Here is a 16,163-nt window from a genome sequence, read left to right as displayed (position 1 = left end):
TGACCCTTGGAAATCTGGAACCGAAAAATGGAATCTAGGTATGCATAGGTTATTATACAGAAAAATACAGGCAAGCTCTGTTTGCTAAAAGGGCCTAGAAGCAATGGTATTTGAGAAACAAAGAGAATATTTAGTTCCCAGATCTGGGTTTCTAAATATCATTCTTCACTAAAAACAACCAAGGTTCCTTGGGGAAGTGGTGGATTCCAGGTCTGAGGGCCGAAAAGAAACAACATAAACCCAGGGAGTCTTACGCTGCCTTAAAGCAAGGAAGAATACAAAACAGGTAGGGACAGAACCAGACAGAAAGTCTGTATGCTGGGTGATTCCATTTCAAAGCAGGCAGAACTAATCATTAAAAGGAGAAGCAACATAATGGTTACCACCAGTGGGAATGATGATTAGGGGGGAGCACAAGGGTGGCTTCTAAAGTGCTAGAAGCACTGGATTTCTTAAGTTGGTTGCAGTCACACAGGTGAATGTCCTTAACGTAAAGCTGTACCAACTCTGCAGGCAGATTATCATTTAATACAAACTACATACCATGTTCTATACTTTGATTACAGTGATTGTTACATGTCATTTAGTAAAATGTGTGTGAATGTGAATATATGCGATCTGTATCTCAACAAACCTTAAAACCCTTCCAGAAACTAATGCTATAAAGGACTGACTTGCCCCTAATGTAGGCTATTTCCCATTTTTGCTGCCCCTTTTTTAAAAAAACAAGAATTATTTATTTAATTTTGCTATTATTATATTTTTAAAAATAATTGTTTTATTTAACTTTACTTATATTTATTTATTTTTTAATTTAACTGGGGAGGTGGAGGGAGAGAGAAATCAAGCTGCCAGGTTTGGGACTTGTACTATGGTCAGCCAGATCGGAGTCCAGTGCCTTTAACCACCACACTACCTGCCAGCCCCATTATTATTATTTATTTTTAAAATTCGACTAGAGAGGGACAAACAGAGAGAGAAAGGGAAAGTGACGAATCAAGCAGCAGTCCAGGACCTGAGCTGTGGTTGGCCCTGTGGGAGTCCAGCACCTCAACCAGCACACTACCAGCCACCCCCCCAACTTTGCCTTCTAGCAGGATCCAATCTGATAGAAAGGTGGGAGTTGAAAGAAGTATTATTTCTTTAGGCATGAGATATCTAAATCATATAAACTAAGCCCTAAAAATATTACTTTGTCAGGAATGTGATGGTTCTAATGCTATTAAAAATTATTTTTGACCTCTTGGCTAACTAAGGAACTTTGTCTTTTGCAGTTACAGTAACCTAAAAGTGGAGCATGAATTACTAACTTGTCTGTTTATATTCATGGATAAGAAACCTTTTCTTTAAAATCTCACCTAGTAAGACTTTTTCCCCCTATGAATATGAGACACAGATATTTTGAAAGACTACTACTTAATTTCTTCTATACTTACCACCACCAACCTATGCCAACGAGGTCATCATTCAAAATTGGGTTGGCTACAGTAGAAACATTTTCAAAATGATTTATATTACTACTTCATAGCAGGAGGAGTTGGGATGATAGGTTGACATTTTTCTTCCAACTGCTGAGACTGTTTTCCTTTAGAGTTTGCATTTTCTACTGCACACTTTCTGTGCTTTATGCCCACAAGAACTGCAAATCAGGTCGACCTTTTCTGATAGAGTAATGGACAGCACTGAGTGTTTTCATAGAACATGAAAGCTTAACTAGCAGATAAGGTTAACAAGTTTCTTTAAGGACTCAGAAACGTGAAGACAAGTAGCTTCGATCCCCCCCCCGCTTACTTATAAGAAATCACAGAAGGTACTATGATGTAATTATCTTAAATTATAAGCACCTTGGATGAACCACGCTGTACAGTGGTTAAGAGCTAGGTATTGGGAGCCAGATCCCACACGGCTGATAGCAGTCTGAGTCCCAGTTCAGGTGGGCTGAAAAATACGCTGGGTGCACATGCATGTGTGTGTCCAAAATCTGAATGGAGGGAGAACTGGAGAAAAGGGATTACAGTGTGACCGTACCTCACTATCCCTTTCTCTCCTTCTGGCAAGCACACATACCCTCTGATAAAAAATAAACAAACAAATGAAAAACAACAACAGCCCCCTCAAAAAATAATAAAGAGAAAAAAATTATAAGCAACCAAAATATTGGAGACTATTTAATCTGTAGACTGCCTACAAGAGTAGGTGGATCTTTGTCACTTTTTGATGGATGGATAAAGCAGCATTTAGCAAGGCCTGACTTAACTGAAAAATTACACAGAGTTGTTGTGTTCATTATCCCACAGGTGCACAGAACTTGAGGCAACATTATCAATTCACCTAATCTAATGATTCTGAAAGTAGGGGTAAGGAGGTAGACAGCATTGTTATATCACCTAAGGAAATGTTTTTTTTTTTTTTTTTGGAGAGGTTTTTGCTATAGGGTGTGTACACTTGCCAGACAGAGAGACAGAAAGTGAGAAATCCCCCAGGAGGGATGGCCATGCTGCAATCCCTTCTTCTCCATTCTCTTCTTGGGATCTTGGGCAGGCATGTACACGTGCCTGGCGTGAGTCTTAAGCCACTGCGTCTGGGACTTGTACCATGGTCGACTACATGGAGTCTAGCGACATAGCCATTACGCTAACTGCTGGTCCCCTAAGGGAACGTTTTCATCACACTCACAACCCTACACTCTCCTGCCCCCAGACTCTACCACCCTGACTGTCCTTGGGAATATGTATATAAGTATGTGTGTATGTGTGTGTATTTTTTAAATAATTATTTATTATTATTTTAATTTGCCATAGGGCACAGGCACTCACTGAGAAAGAATGAGAAAGCAAGCTGCCAGGTCCAGAACTCAAACTGTGGTTGGCCATGTGGGAGTCCAGTACCTTAACTGCCATGCCACCTGCTGGCCCTGGAGATATATATTTTAATACTCCTCACATAGATGTATCAGACTGAGGGGAAAATGGTTTTTAAGAAGACAGGGCTGTATTTAACAAAAACTCACTAGATGATTTTGATATCACAGCATCAGCCTTTTGGTTGAGATCCTCTAACCTAATATATTTTCTCCCTAATGTATTTTCTCACCCAGAAAGCTTTCTGAAGTTATTCAGAAAAGTCTGTAATTTATTCTTTAGTAAAACTACTTCACTGTTTCAAAAGAGCCACTGTGTGAAATACATTATTTTCAATTTAGAACAAAAGTCCTGTTGCTTTTTCCAAGTTTTAGTGATACAGTTAGTACAGAACCTTGGAGAAATTTAAATTTCCTATAACTTTATACATCTATAAAAATTTATTTTAAAACATAATAGGGTGTTAACATATAAAGATCTCAGTAGTTGCAATCCAGTAGACAGAGAACACAGTTAATCCTAGATTTTCTGAAGTTTTACACACAGAATCATTTCCTTGGCTTGATTCTCATGTTATTAAATAGGTTCATTCAATATTTATTGAAAAGATCAAAATGGGCAATCTTCTTTTCTTTCTGTCTTTATCTCCATTTTCTTATTCATTTTTTAAAAAATTGTGGTAAAATACATATAACATAACATAAAATTCATCATTTGAATCCATTCTTTAGTGGAAAGCTCAATGCTATTAAGTAAATTCGTATCACCAGGCAGGCATTACCATCATCCACTTCCATGACTTTTTCATCTTGTAAAACTGAAACTCTATACTCATTAACCAACTCCCCTTTCCTCCTCTACCAGCCTTTGGCTACCACCACTCTACTTTTGTCTCTATGAATCTGGCTATTCTAAGTATCCTCTGTAAGTGGGATCATACAGTATTTATCCTTACATGTCTGGGTTATTCCACCCAATATGTCTTCTAAGTTCATCCAGGTTGTAGCATGTGTCATAATTTCTTTCTTTTAAAGGCTGAACAATATTCCATTATGCAAATAGGCCATATTTTGTTTATCCATTCATTTGCCAATGGACACATATTTGCTTGCACCTTTTCAGCTGTCGTGAATAACGCTGCTGTGAACATGCGTGCACACATACCTGTTCAAGTTTCTGCTAATTCTTTTAAGCATATACATAGCTGCAGAATCGTCCATATTTTTATGCTTAATACTTACAGTACCCAGCCCTCATGCAAAAATGTTTTGAAGCTCAACTATCCTGCAACACTGAAATGATGATTTATATATGACAGAACCTCTGACCTAGATGGATACTCAACCTGAAAGAGGGATAATCAATAAAACAAGGTAAGTGGAAAAAGACTAGATCCACAGGTAATTAAAATAAGAAGAATTGAAAGAATCAAATTTATAAAGTAAGAGAAAATGGTTTATAGATATCATATCTCAAAAGGAGGTAAGCCTCTGGAGTGAATACCAAGGAAACTGACTTTGTTACTTAATTGTTAAATGCCACAAAGTTAACAGTGTGATCATTTAAAAATACTCTACAGCGTGAGGTTTAAGGCACAATGATTCCTAATTAGTGTTTTAATAAGTGTGTTAGCACTGCCTTGTGCCATCCTGGAATGTCACTTATGGTAAATTAAGGGACACTTTCCCTCCCTATCTTCCATTAGTATTTCAATGCTAGGAGGTGGGAAAAGCTGATCCATATGCAAGAGGAAAAGAGGGAAAACAATAACAAATTGGCATCTCTTCTGTGAATTGCCCCACAGGCCAAGCATTTTTATGTTCTTAATCATTATTAAATGACTTAACATGACACCCAGAGCCTGGCGAATGATTGCATCCTGACATGAGAACGAATTACAAATGAAATGAAAGATCAAGCCGTATTAGAGGACTGCCTCTGGGAAATGAAAATCTTTAATTCTCTTTTATTATTGACATTTATTTGGCTGCCATGAATAACAACATAGCAAAGAGATTCAGCTATGCTTGTGCGCTGAATAGCTTATCCCAGGGCTCAAAACTGCATTAACATTTATCATGTTTGCTTTTGTAGCTGACACCACTGAACAGATTCTCTATCCATCTTGTATTTATCATGCATTGCAGATATAGTGCATCCTCTAATTTAAGTTCATTTTCATATGGTAGGCACAGCAAAGATTAGCCAGTGTCTTTTCTCAAATAAATTCCTGCTTGTTAGCATTCCTAAGATTGGTGTAATAGATTTAATAAAATGAGTTCACAGGAAAATCCAGTTACAGGATGGGGAGGTTAATTTTCAATTTGGGGAAAATTGTGCAAATTCACAATGAGGCAGACACTATATATGGTGTATATAAGGCCTTAAAGTGAACGTCTCCATAAAGAACCACCAAATAGCATTTTGTAAATCTGAAACTAGAACTACGGTTTCTATAAGAAGCTTGCATGTTTTTCATTTTGCTAAAAGGTTCACTGCTAAGAAAGGAAAAGGCCACATGCTGGAGGAAGACAGTGATTAGCACGGTTTGTATTAAAGCAGAGATATCCTTTCATGGTTTCTCTTCTTTCTTAAATGAATGAACAACATGGCTTTTCCTGCCTTAATGATAAAAGATTACATAATACCTGGTGTCATTGCTTACGTGACCCTCTTTGGACTGCCATCCTTTTTAAAAATCCTTCCTAGAATTCAGTTTAGCAAGGCTACTGGTGCATCTTGGGAAAGCCTCATAATATCTCTGAATCTTGTTTGATAAGTATTTTACTTTTCTGTCTTTCTTTTTAAAAAGTTTTAATTATGGAAAATTTCAAGTGTACAAACCAGAAATAATAGCATAACCATTGCCCAGCAATAATAATTAAATCATGACCAGTCTTATTTCATCTATATCCCCACTTTACGACCACTCGCTGAATCACTTTTATTGTATGCTGTTAATTTTATTTTTAGATGTATCTTTACCATTCATATTTTTATATTTCAGTGTTTAGAAGAATACTGAACAAACACAAAGGTAATCATTGCTACTGTCTATAGTGATTAATTAACTGATTGTTTTTTTGCGGACTAGCAGGTGGCGTGGTGGTTGGGGCACTGGACACTCCCTGGTCCTGGTGGCTTGCTTTCTCACTTTCCTTCTCTCTGGTCATATTAAAATAAGTGAATGAATAAATAAAAATAAAAAAAAATTAACTGATTGGTTTTTAATCTGACTGGTTCAGACAAAATTAGAAAGGTTGTGTTTGAGCTTTAATAATGGATAGCATCATATCGACAACAACAGTAATTTTAATCAATAACATGTTTATTTACTAGCAAAAATTCCCATTTTATTTATAGGAGTGCTATAAAATAGATGGCTAAGTAAAAGCAGAAATAAGATTTTCTTCTTAAAGGAAAGGTCTGATGAAGTAATTTATTTCTGAATTTTGTGTGTTCATAATTGAGTAAACGTATTTTATTCTAACTCAGGTATTTGACAAGTAAGATATATTCTTTCTTCCACAAAAGTCATTTCTGAACTGATAAAATCACCACAGTTTAAACTACATCAAAGCACTTATGTTAAACTGAATTTTCCCCTTTATCCTTGATAGAATGTGTGCATGTGTATACGAGAGAGCAAAAGGTGGAGGAAAAAAGAGAGAAAAAGAGGTGGAGAGAAGGAGAGGAAGAAACACCCTTCCATAGGATCTGGTCATGCTGTGAACCCTTTCCTCGAGTCCCCGAGCCTGTTAGATTTTGGGCACTTGTGCCCATGTCTGGCATGTTTCAGGCTGAATGGGCTGAGGAGCTGAACTGCAGTTGTATGTGCGATTCCACTCTCTTTAAACAGTGCTATACTACTGTACCTAAAAGCCAATCCCACAAATTGAGTTTTAATATATTATCTTGAAGATGATATCCTGGCCCAGCTGGTAGTACGGTGGTTAAAGTGGATGGATCCCATGTGGCTGATTGTATGGTTCAAGTTTTGGACCAGGTAGCTTGAAAAACTCACAGGGCATATGTGTGTACACGCCCAAAATACTGAGAAGAGACTGAAGGAGAAGAGACTGTGGTGTGACCATCCCCCATGGGGGGAGGGTGCTTTCTCATTTTTGTTTTCTCTCTCTCTATCTCTGGAGAGCGCATGCAACCTCTAGTAAAATGAATAAAACAAGAAAACAAAAAGAAAACAAAATCCTTTTGGCACCAAGTAGTATAGCAGTGAGTAGTATAACTGAACTCACATGAGAAAGGTTCTGAGTTCATGTCCTGGGACCTTCCTGGGCACACTGGCCACACAAAGAGACCGGGAGTGGATTATAGAATGAGGACTCTTATTAGCGGTGTTATTCTCCCTTTCTCTCATACAAGAAATTTTTTTTTTTTTGAGAGTTTTCTTTTTTCTTTGCTATAGGGAGTGTGTGCTTGCCAAAAAGACAGAGAGAGACAGAAAGTGAAAAATCACCCCCCCAGGGAGGATGGCCAAGCCACAATCCCTTCTCCTCTTGGGATCTTGGGCACACATGCACACACGCACATGCGCCCAGTGTGAGTTTTAGCCACTGGGTCTGGGACTCAAACCGTGGTCGACTACATGGGAGTCCAGCGACATAGCATTATGCCAACTGCTGGTCCCAATAAAGGAAATTTTTAAAAAGAAAAAAAAATGTTTTTCACTGAGACAGAGGTTAGAAATATTTATTTAAACAAAAAAGCCAGGGGCCAGCTGTGGTGGCGCAGCAGTAACACAAGATTCTGTGATGCTGACACCAAACAGGAAGGTCCTGGGTTCATGTCTCAAATTCTCCCTGTACATGTTGGGTACATACATTGGCCTATCTGACTGGGGGTGAAATGAAGTGTGAAGATCCCTTTGGGGTTGCTTATGTCTCTCTCTCTCTCACTCACATGGAATAAATTAATAAAGGAACTTTAAAAAACCTCATAGAGTCAACAGATGGTGTAGCAGTTACGTCACTGGACTCTCAGATAACCAAGTGCGGTTCAAGTTCTGGACCTGGTGGCTTGAAACTCATGCTGGGTACATGTGCATGTGTGCCCAAGATCCTGGAAGGAGAATGGAGGAGAAGGGATTGTGGCATGGCCATCTCCCCAGGGGGTAACTTCTTACTTTCTCTCTTACTGTCTTTGTTTCTCTCTCTCTCTCTCTCCAGTGAGTACACTTACCCTAAGGCAAAAACCTCTACAAACAAAAAACCATAAACCTATAGAAGACATAGTGCTTTGAACATAATCACAAAAAAAATATAGAATTTTTTTTGGGGTCATAAGTGATTATTTCCATAACACTGGATTTTTTCATACAATTTCCACATGTACCTGTAGCCATTATAGTGTCATCTCTTCCCTGGGTGAAGATCACAATTCTCTGCCTCTTCGAGTTCACTTTGGGCAAGGCTTGTGTCTTTTTGGCTATCTCTTTAATGTCTTTAGTCTATTAATAGAAAGGAGGAAAAACATGTTAATAATAAATACAATCAAAACTTTATTAGTTAGAATAATAATTTCATCTCTGATGACCAAAATGAGAAAGATATGAATATCTATTAAGATATTTTTTAAAACAGATTTTAGTCACATACAAAAGTAAACAGACTAGTACAATAACTTCCAAGAAACCTATCATCAAGCTACAAAACATTTAAATTTATGAAGAATCTTATTTCATCTATATCCTTACTCTCCTGCCATTCATATTGTTCTGAAGCAAACCCCAGGCACTATGTATTTTCACATAGAATTTATTACATATTGCTGAGGGATAGTGACTTTGGAATACCACATAACTATTACCATGCTTTAAAAAAAGTAACAATAATTTCTTAATATCAGTAAATATCTAGTCAGTTTTCAAATTTCCAATTAAAGAGTGGTTTACTAACACTGAATTATTTTAGAGAGCTTAGCATAGCATAATTATGCTGACTTTGGAAATAATGTAGTTGCTCAAATGCCAAGTTTTTTCAAAGGAATGAAGTGAGAAAAAAAAGGCTCTTTCTTATAAAGAATTTTATAAGAAATTTCTTAATTTCTTTTTTTTTTTTTTTGAGAGATTTTCACTGTAGGGCGCGTGCGCTCGCCAGACAGACAAAGAGAGACATAGAGACAGAAAGCGAGAAATCACCCCCCGGGGGGATGGTCACGCCGCAATCCCTTCTCCTCCATTCTCCTCTCGGGATCTTGGGCACGCACGCACACGCGCCCGGCGTGAGTTTTAAGCCACCGGGTCCGGGACACGAACCACGGTCGACTACGTGGGAGTCCAGCGACATAGCCATTATGTTAACTGCTGGTTCCCAGAAATTTCTTAATTTCTTTAAAAAAATAAAGTTTAAAAAATTTAGGGTCAGCGGTGGTTAAGGTGCTGAATCGCACAAAGCCACCTCAGCGGTCTGAGTCTTAGAATCAGTGGTCTAACTTTTGCAGAAGTCATTAAAAAAATTACTAATTTATTCTGAAAACCCTGATGCTATTCTTCAAACCAACTAAGCCATGAAGTTTTACTTCATAAACACTCCGACTTGAAATCTAACTCTTCAGTTAAAGTTTATAGAATCACGTTTTCAACATTTTAGATGATTTTAAGAATGTACATCTGCAATCAGGAGTCCTCTAAAATTGTGAAGGTTTTTGGGCTTTGCTGGTAGTTTTTTACTGTGCAAAGTTTCACATCATCATGGCAATAGAAACACATACTGGAAGGGAAATATATGTGAGCGACATAAATTAAAAATTTATAGAAATATTAGGGAAGAAAAAGTAGTATAGGAGAGAAAAATTTAGCTAAGTAAAGCAGGCAAGTCATAATGGTTTATAATGGTTACAAAAACTACCAGAAACTCTGACATTTAAAAAGGTATAACAATCTGCAGTGAAACATTTGTATGTTGTTTGCTCACTAAATATTTAAGAAATCCCAGATAATATATGAAACTAAGCTTCAAATACACCTAGCACAATGATTTCCAGAAAGCTGCTGTTTTTGAAAAGAACAGCCACTTGTGGTAGGACAATGCTGCTGACCTTTCAAACATGCTGACTATTTTACTTTCAGCAGCTTATTTTAGAACCAGAACTATCAGCCTGAACATTGATAAGAAAAGAAATTCTGTAAGGTTTTAAGAGACAATAAGAAATGACAACAGAAGAAAGGACCAAAAATTGCCATACAACAATGATATCTCCACTCTCTTTAAATAAATGTTCATATTTAATTACGATGACCTAATGCATATTCCGCCAACCTTCTTACCACAAATATATATGTGTGTGTGTGTGTGTGTATTTTAACTGCTATAGGATTTTTGCTTATGATTGAGAAATTGAGAATGGCTCGTATTTAATAAAGATAAGAGGCAAATAGATTCACTTTATTATCTTGGAAACAGAATCTTATGTGTATGCTAGTTGTTTTCAGAAGGGAAGTCTTTCTTCTAGGTGGTATGAGAAATAAATTGAGATAACGATTCCATGGTTACTTTCTACCAACCCTATGGGAAGATATGTCTTGTTATGGGAATTCTGGTGATTTAATCAAAGAAATCTTTTTTGGGTAGGTTTTTTGCCATAGGGTGTGTGCACTTGCCAGAGAGAGGCAGAAAGAGAGCAAGTGAGAAATCACGCCCTGGGGGATGGCCATGCTGCAATCGCTTCTCCTCTATTCTCCTCTAAGGATTTTGGGCACCCATGCATGCACTCTGTGAACCCAGAGCCGGTCCAAGATGAAGAAATTGAGTCGCAGAGAGGTGAAGCAACCTGCCTAAAGTAACACACATAAATAGGAGAGCCAGGACTACAACCATGAAGTCTGACTCCAGGGATCACACTTAACTATGATTTCATGTAATCTACAGATTAAACCACTTTTATAAATTTGGGCAATATGCTTTTTTGTTATCACAAACTATAGCATGTACATCCTAAATCGCTTTTCTCCCACATTCACAAATCATTTCTTTCTTTCCTTTTTTTTTTTTTTTTCTTGGAGAAGTTTTTGCTATAGGGCACATGTGCTCTCCAGAAAGACAGAAAGAGACACAGAGACAGAAAGCAAGAAATCACCCCCTGGGTGGATGGCCACACAACAATCCCTTCTCCTCCATCCTCCTCTCGGGATCTTGGGCATGCACGCACATACGCCTGGCATGAGTTTAAGCCACTGGGTCTGGGACTCAAACCGTTGTTGACTACGTGGAAGTCCAGTGACATAGCCATTGCGCCAACTGCTGGTCCTGTCATTTCTAATCTTGTATTTAAGTTTGCTATAAGGTGCACGCACTCACCAGGAGAGAGAAAGAGAGAGAGAGAGAAAAATATAGATCACCCCCTAGAGAGAATGGCCATGCCACAATCCCTTTTCCTCTCTTCTGCTCTGAGGGTGTTGGACACACACAAACATGCACCAAGTGTGTTCTCATTCCACTCGTCTGGGACTTGAACCTTGTAGTCAGTCATGTGGGATCCAGCTGCCTTAACCTCTGTACCACCTGCTGACTCCCCTTAGCTTGTATTTTAGCCCAGTGAATTTCAATTTCTGAGTTTCAAGATATTTCTCATTTTTTCAAGGACATTTAAAAATCTAATTTCCTCTCCTATCAACAGCATGTTAGAATGTAAGAGAGAAAGCAGTGCAGTTTGTAGTAAAGAGTACCAGATATAGAACGCTGAGCTCCAGTTCTGGCTCCATTATGTACTATGTGACCTTGAACAAGTCATACAGTCTATTTTCGGTCGGTTAAACTGATATGGTAATATAGGCCTTATCTACCTCCCAAGGTTTGTGTAAGAATTAAATATATTGACGATATATTAGGTAAGGCTTTATAAACTATGATGCATGTCATAAATGAAAAATAATGCTTTCATTGTCATTGGTAACAATTAAATTTAGGATTGTCTTCCCAATGATACACTCTTTCATTTCATTTTTAACGACTAATGTTACCACTGTCAACACTTCTGTCATAATTTACCTACTTCTGCAGAATACCCATTGTGGTGAATACCCATTGTGGTGTTTCCTCCATTGCCTCATTTACCCATACTGTTTTCCATACAGAAACTCCTATAATAGTTGTGGTGTTCTTATGATGTGTCAACTGCCCAGCCCGATCTCATGCTGCCCTTCTCACTCACTTCATTCCAGTTACACTGGACTTCTGTCAGTTCCTGGAATTCATAATACATTATGCTCTTTCTGGTTTGGAGGCTTTGGAGCTCTTGTCCTCTCTGAAATTTGTTTTCCTGTTTGTATTTTTTTTTCTCTATTCTTGCTAAGCTATTCATATTTTTCAGGTTTTACTCTCTAACATTCATTCCATGGCCATAGTATCTAAAACAGAACTCCTTCTACATGGCCTTTCACAATACACTCTGGTCATTTTTGCCCTGTCTTCAGGGTCTATTAATGTTAGACATATAGTAAGTGCTCAGTGAACAGTTTTTCAGTGAATAAATGATGAAATGAGAGATTAGAAGACTATCTTTATTTTAATTTAACTTTTAATTGAACTTTATTTATTTTAATTTGACCAGAGAAGGACAGAGCAAAAGTGAAAGAGCGAGCGAGAGAAAGCAAGCCGCCAGGTCCGGGACTTCAACTGCGGTTGGCCATGTGGGAGTCCAGTGCTCTTAACCACCACGCCACCTTCAATCCCCTAGAAGACTATCTTGTATCTTTCCCTTATGCTGTTTTAGAATTGTCCTCAGGGCCAGCAGGTGGCATGGTGGTTAGGGTGTTGGACTACCACATGGCCAACCACAGTTTAAGTCCAGGACCTGCCCTATAGCAAATTAAAACAAAATAATAAAATTAAATAAAAAATTCTTTAAAAAAATTAAAAATAAATAAAACTGTCATCTTTTGGGATTGTGGGGCCCATGAAAGCAGCATTGTACTCTCTTCGGCAGCAGGACCTGACTAATGTCTTCTTTTCAGGAACTCTTGCTCTGGATGATCACTCATTGCATTCTTTATGTGACGAGCACTGGAACCTTAGAATCACTTTAGAGAACTCTTTGGGAATCAGTACTCCGTGAATATTCTTTGTGAACTTTCTATCCAGTGCTGATCAATGGAACCTTCTGTGATGACATTATCTGTTCCCTATCTACCATCCAATAAAGTTGTCATTGGCTACACAGGCTATAGAGCATTTGAGATGTGCCTAGTGCAAATGAATGACTAAATTTTAAATAAAAAAAAATGTAAACTAACATCTTTTTAAACATTTTTTTTTGGCCATACCAATAGCCAGCTTTTATTTTATTTAAAAGGAAATGTTATTATTTTAAAAAGAAGGCTCCAAGAAAGGTAACACCATTCCTAGCAATGATTATTCCTGAAATGTATGTATGAGATTTGGAACACAATTCTAAAAAATGCTAAAAACCAAAAGGATTCACTCCTGCTTTCACCTTTTAAAAAAATCCAGATGGCTTCTTAAAAAAAAAAAAAAAAAAAAAATGGGACCAGCAGTTAGAATAATGGCTGGTGTGCGACACTTAGCATAATGGCTGTTGCTGAACTCCCATGTAGTCAACCATGGTTCGTGTCCCGGACCCGGTGGCTTAAACACACACAGGGCGCGTATACGTGTGTGCCCAAGATCCTGTGAGGAGAATGGAGGAGAAAGGATTGTGGCATGGCCATCCCCCCTGGGGGGGTGATTTTTCGCTTTCTGTCTCTCTGTTTCCCTCTGTCTTTCTGGCGAGCGTATGTGCCCTATAGCAAAAAACCTCTAAAAAAAAAAAAAATCCAGATGGTCTGTCACATCAAGAAAGTTCAGGAAGTTAAAATGACTGCAGCCTCAGTCAACCTTGGAAATGCTGTCCCTCCTCAGGGGGATAGAGTACTGCACTGAGGAAAGCAACACATCTTCAATGGGTTTCTTAGTTTTCCTCCATGTCCACCTTGATTGCTCCAGACCCAGATAATTTCCATTCCAACTCATCTCTTGTTAGGTTCATGGTCCTCAGAGGACAAATGAACTGAACCTTGATTATCACCTTCAAGGTAAACAAATAGGTGTGCGATTCCACTAAGCCAAGCTTTACTGACCATACACGATCCTCCTCATTAAATTAATTGTCATTATCCTCCAGTTCTTCCAAAGTCTTTTTGTTAAACTGCATTTAAAAAATATATTTATTCTATAATTATAGTATGTATTTATTTTGGTACAAAAACTTTTTGAAATTCATAGGCTTCCAAAGTCTTATCTGCACACCTGACTGCTGGAGGTCTTGCTGCTTCTCCTATTCTGCCTCTTTTTCCAGTTCTTTCAGACTTTTCTTTGAGGGCAAGATGCTCTTTTTGTATAACATATCATTCCATCTGGAATATGAGTTGGGGTCCTGCATCTTGTCTCCAATTGCTCAGGCAGTTCTAATCTTTTTTTTTTTTTTTAAATTTTAAGAGGGCATGTACATTTGAGAAGAGAGAGAGAAAGAAATAGAAGCAGGGAGGGAGGGAAGAAGAGAGAGGGGGGAAGGAAGAGGGGGAGGGGGTAAAGGGGGAGAGGGAAGGGGAAGGCGGAGAAGCGAGGGGGGGGGGAAGAGAGAGAAGGAGAGAGACATACCCCGAACAGAGCTTTGTTAGGATTTTGGACACATGTGCACATACACTTGACATGCCCCCATGGCCCATCTCATCAGGATTTTGGACACACATTACATACACCTGGCATGTTTTCCAAGTTGCCAGGGCTGGGATTCTAACTGTGGCAAGCCATGTAGGATCCGGTTTCCAATGCACAGTGCATTGATTAAATATAATGCACCAGCGTACTATGGGGCTGGCCCTAATTAATCTTACTAAATAGTCACATGTGGCTAGTGGTTGCTGCATAGTATGGCACAATACTGTATTTTCCCTCTCTGTAGTAGAAGATGATAGTATCTTCACTGACTGGAGAAAGATTATATGTCTGTGGTCCTCTGGGTAGAATAAAGGTTGTATAAAAAGCAGGAAAAGGGAAAATTGCTTTGTTTCCTCTATGACAAAAGTATTATATCTCAGAGATCTAAAATAAATTAAAATTCTTTGACTGGAGTACAAGTGAATAAATGATCCAATATAAAGGTATAAATTCTTTGCATCATTTGACGTACACTGCTTCAGAGAAAGCAAAAATATAGAGAATATCTATATTTAGGCTTTGGAGGTATTTTCTTCATTTTATGTATTTAATTTAAATCAATTTTCAATGTTTTTTAAAGGCTTTGTAATGAAAAATGCTTCTATTTAGATTCTAAAAATACAAACCTTTAAATTGGTCCAGCTCAAGATAAGGTAGATTTAAAAACACACTGCAGTCTGAACTATTTCATGGTATTATAAAAGGCCTTATGAAACTTTTTACCCCAAGAATTGTCATTTAAAATTCCTAGCAGGTCTGTCATTTAAATCAGGTACTATGCAATTTTCCATCACATATAAAAAAATAAAAAATAAAAAACCTCTCTTCGGCTTTGTGCTCTGCTCAGTTCCAGTTTTTATCTCATTCTCCAGTGCCCTCCTAAGCTGCCTCTACTCACTGAAAATTGCCCAATTCGTTTTAAAGATTAAAGATTTAAAAAAGAAATAAAGATTATCTAATATTTGCAGAGAAGTTAACCAGAATATCGTAAACAATGGCACTGTGGATATTTCCTGATGAGTAAACACTGGTTATTTTTAGAGGCATTTGCACTGGTCTGTCAGCAGGCAGATCACTAGTGGAAATACTCAGTGGCTTTGAGAACTGATTGGGATTTAAAATAGAAAATGAGGGAAGGGACAGCAGCCCTGTGGAAAAAGTGTTCACCTTTCCTTTCATCTTTTCACTTTTGTTTTTGTTCCAAATTTAGAGGCAAAATTAAACTTCGGAGTCATAAAATGCAGTTTTGTTTAGTTCGTCACACTAGACTTGAGGGCATTAATACATTTCCATAGACGTAAAACTTTTAAAATAAAGTGATTTATTCTTGTTTTATTCCTTAAGAATACCAAATCCCAAATTATGCTCTCACAATTCTAACACTAAAATTACTAAATTTCTCTAGTGTTTCACATATGGATTACATTTTATTAACAATGCTTACTTGAGATTATCTTACTCAGGGCTTACATAAATTCTGCAATGCTTGTAATGTTTTATGGAACCCAGGAAGGGACACAGCAAGATACTAGATTATTTCATTGAACTTTATTTTAATTTGACCAGACTGGGGGTGGGGGGGGCGCAGAGAGACAGACAGAGAGAGAGAGAGAGAGAGAGAGAGAGAGAG

The 16,163-nt window shown here is 37.9% G+C and overlaps 1 protein-coding gene across 1 annotated transcript in view; it reads right to left on the bottom strand.

Annotated features, from left to right (window-relative positions):
* Positions 1-16,163, bottom strand: part of ADK (adenosine kinase) — a gene marked incomplete at its 5' end in the record, with an annotated part of 331,594 nt that overhangs the window by 102,277 nt on the left and 213,154 nt on the right. Inside the window, 1 exon segment of the mRNA XM_014592023.2 lies at positions 8,214-8,328. Coding sequence (XP_014447509.1) covers positions 8,214-8,328 — 115 coding nt within the window.

This window comes from Tupaia chinensis, unplaced genomic scaffold (assembly GCF_000334495.1).
Source record: "Tupaia chinensis unplaced genomic scaffold, TupChi_1.0 Scaffold000635_1, whole genome shotgun sequence".
NCBI lineage: Eukaryota > Metazoa > Chordata > Mammalia > Scandentia > Tupaiidae > Tupaia > Tupaia belangeri.
The sequence above is the reverse complement of the archived record's forward strand: the minus strand, read 5'-3'. Positions and strand labels throughout refer to the sequence as shown.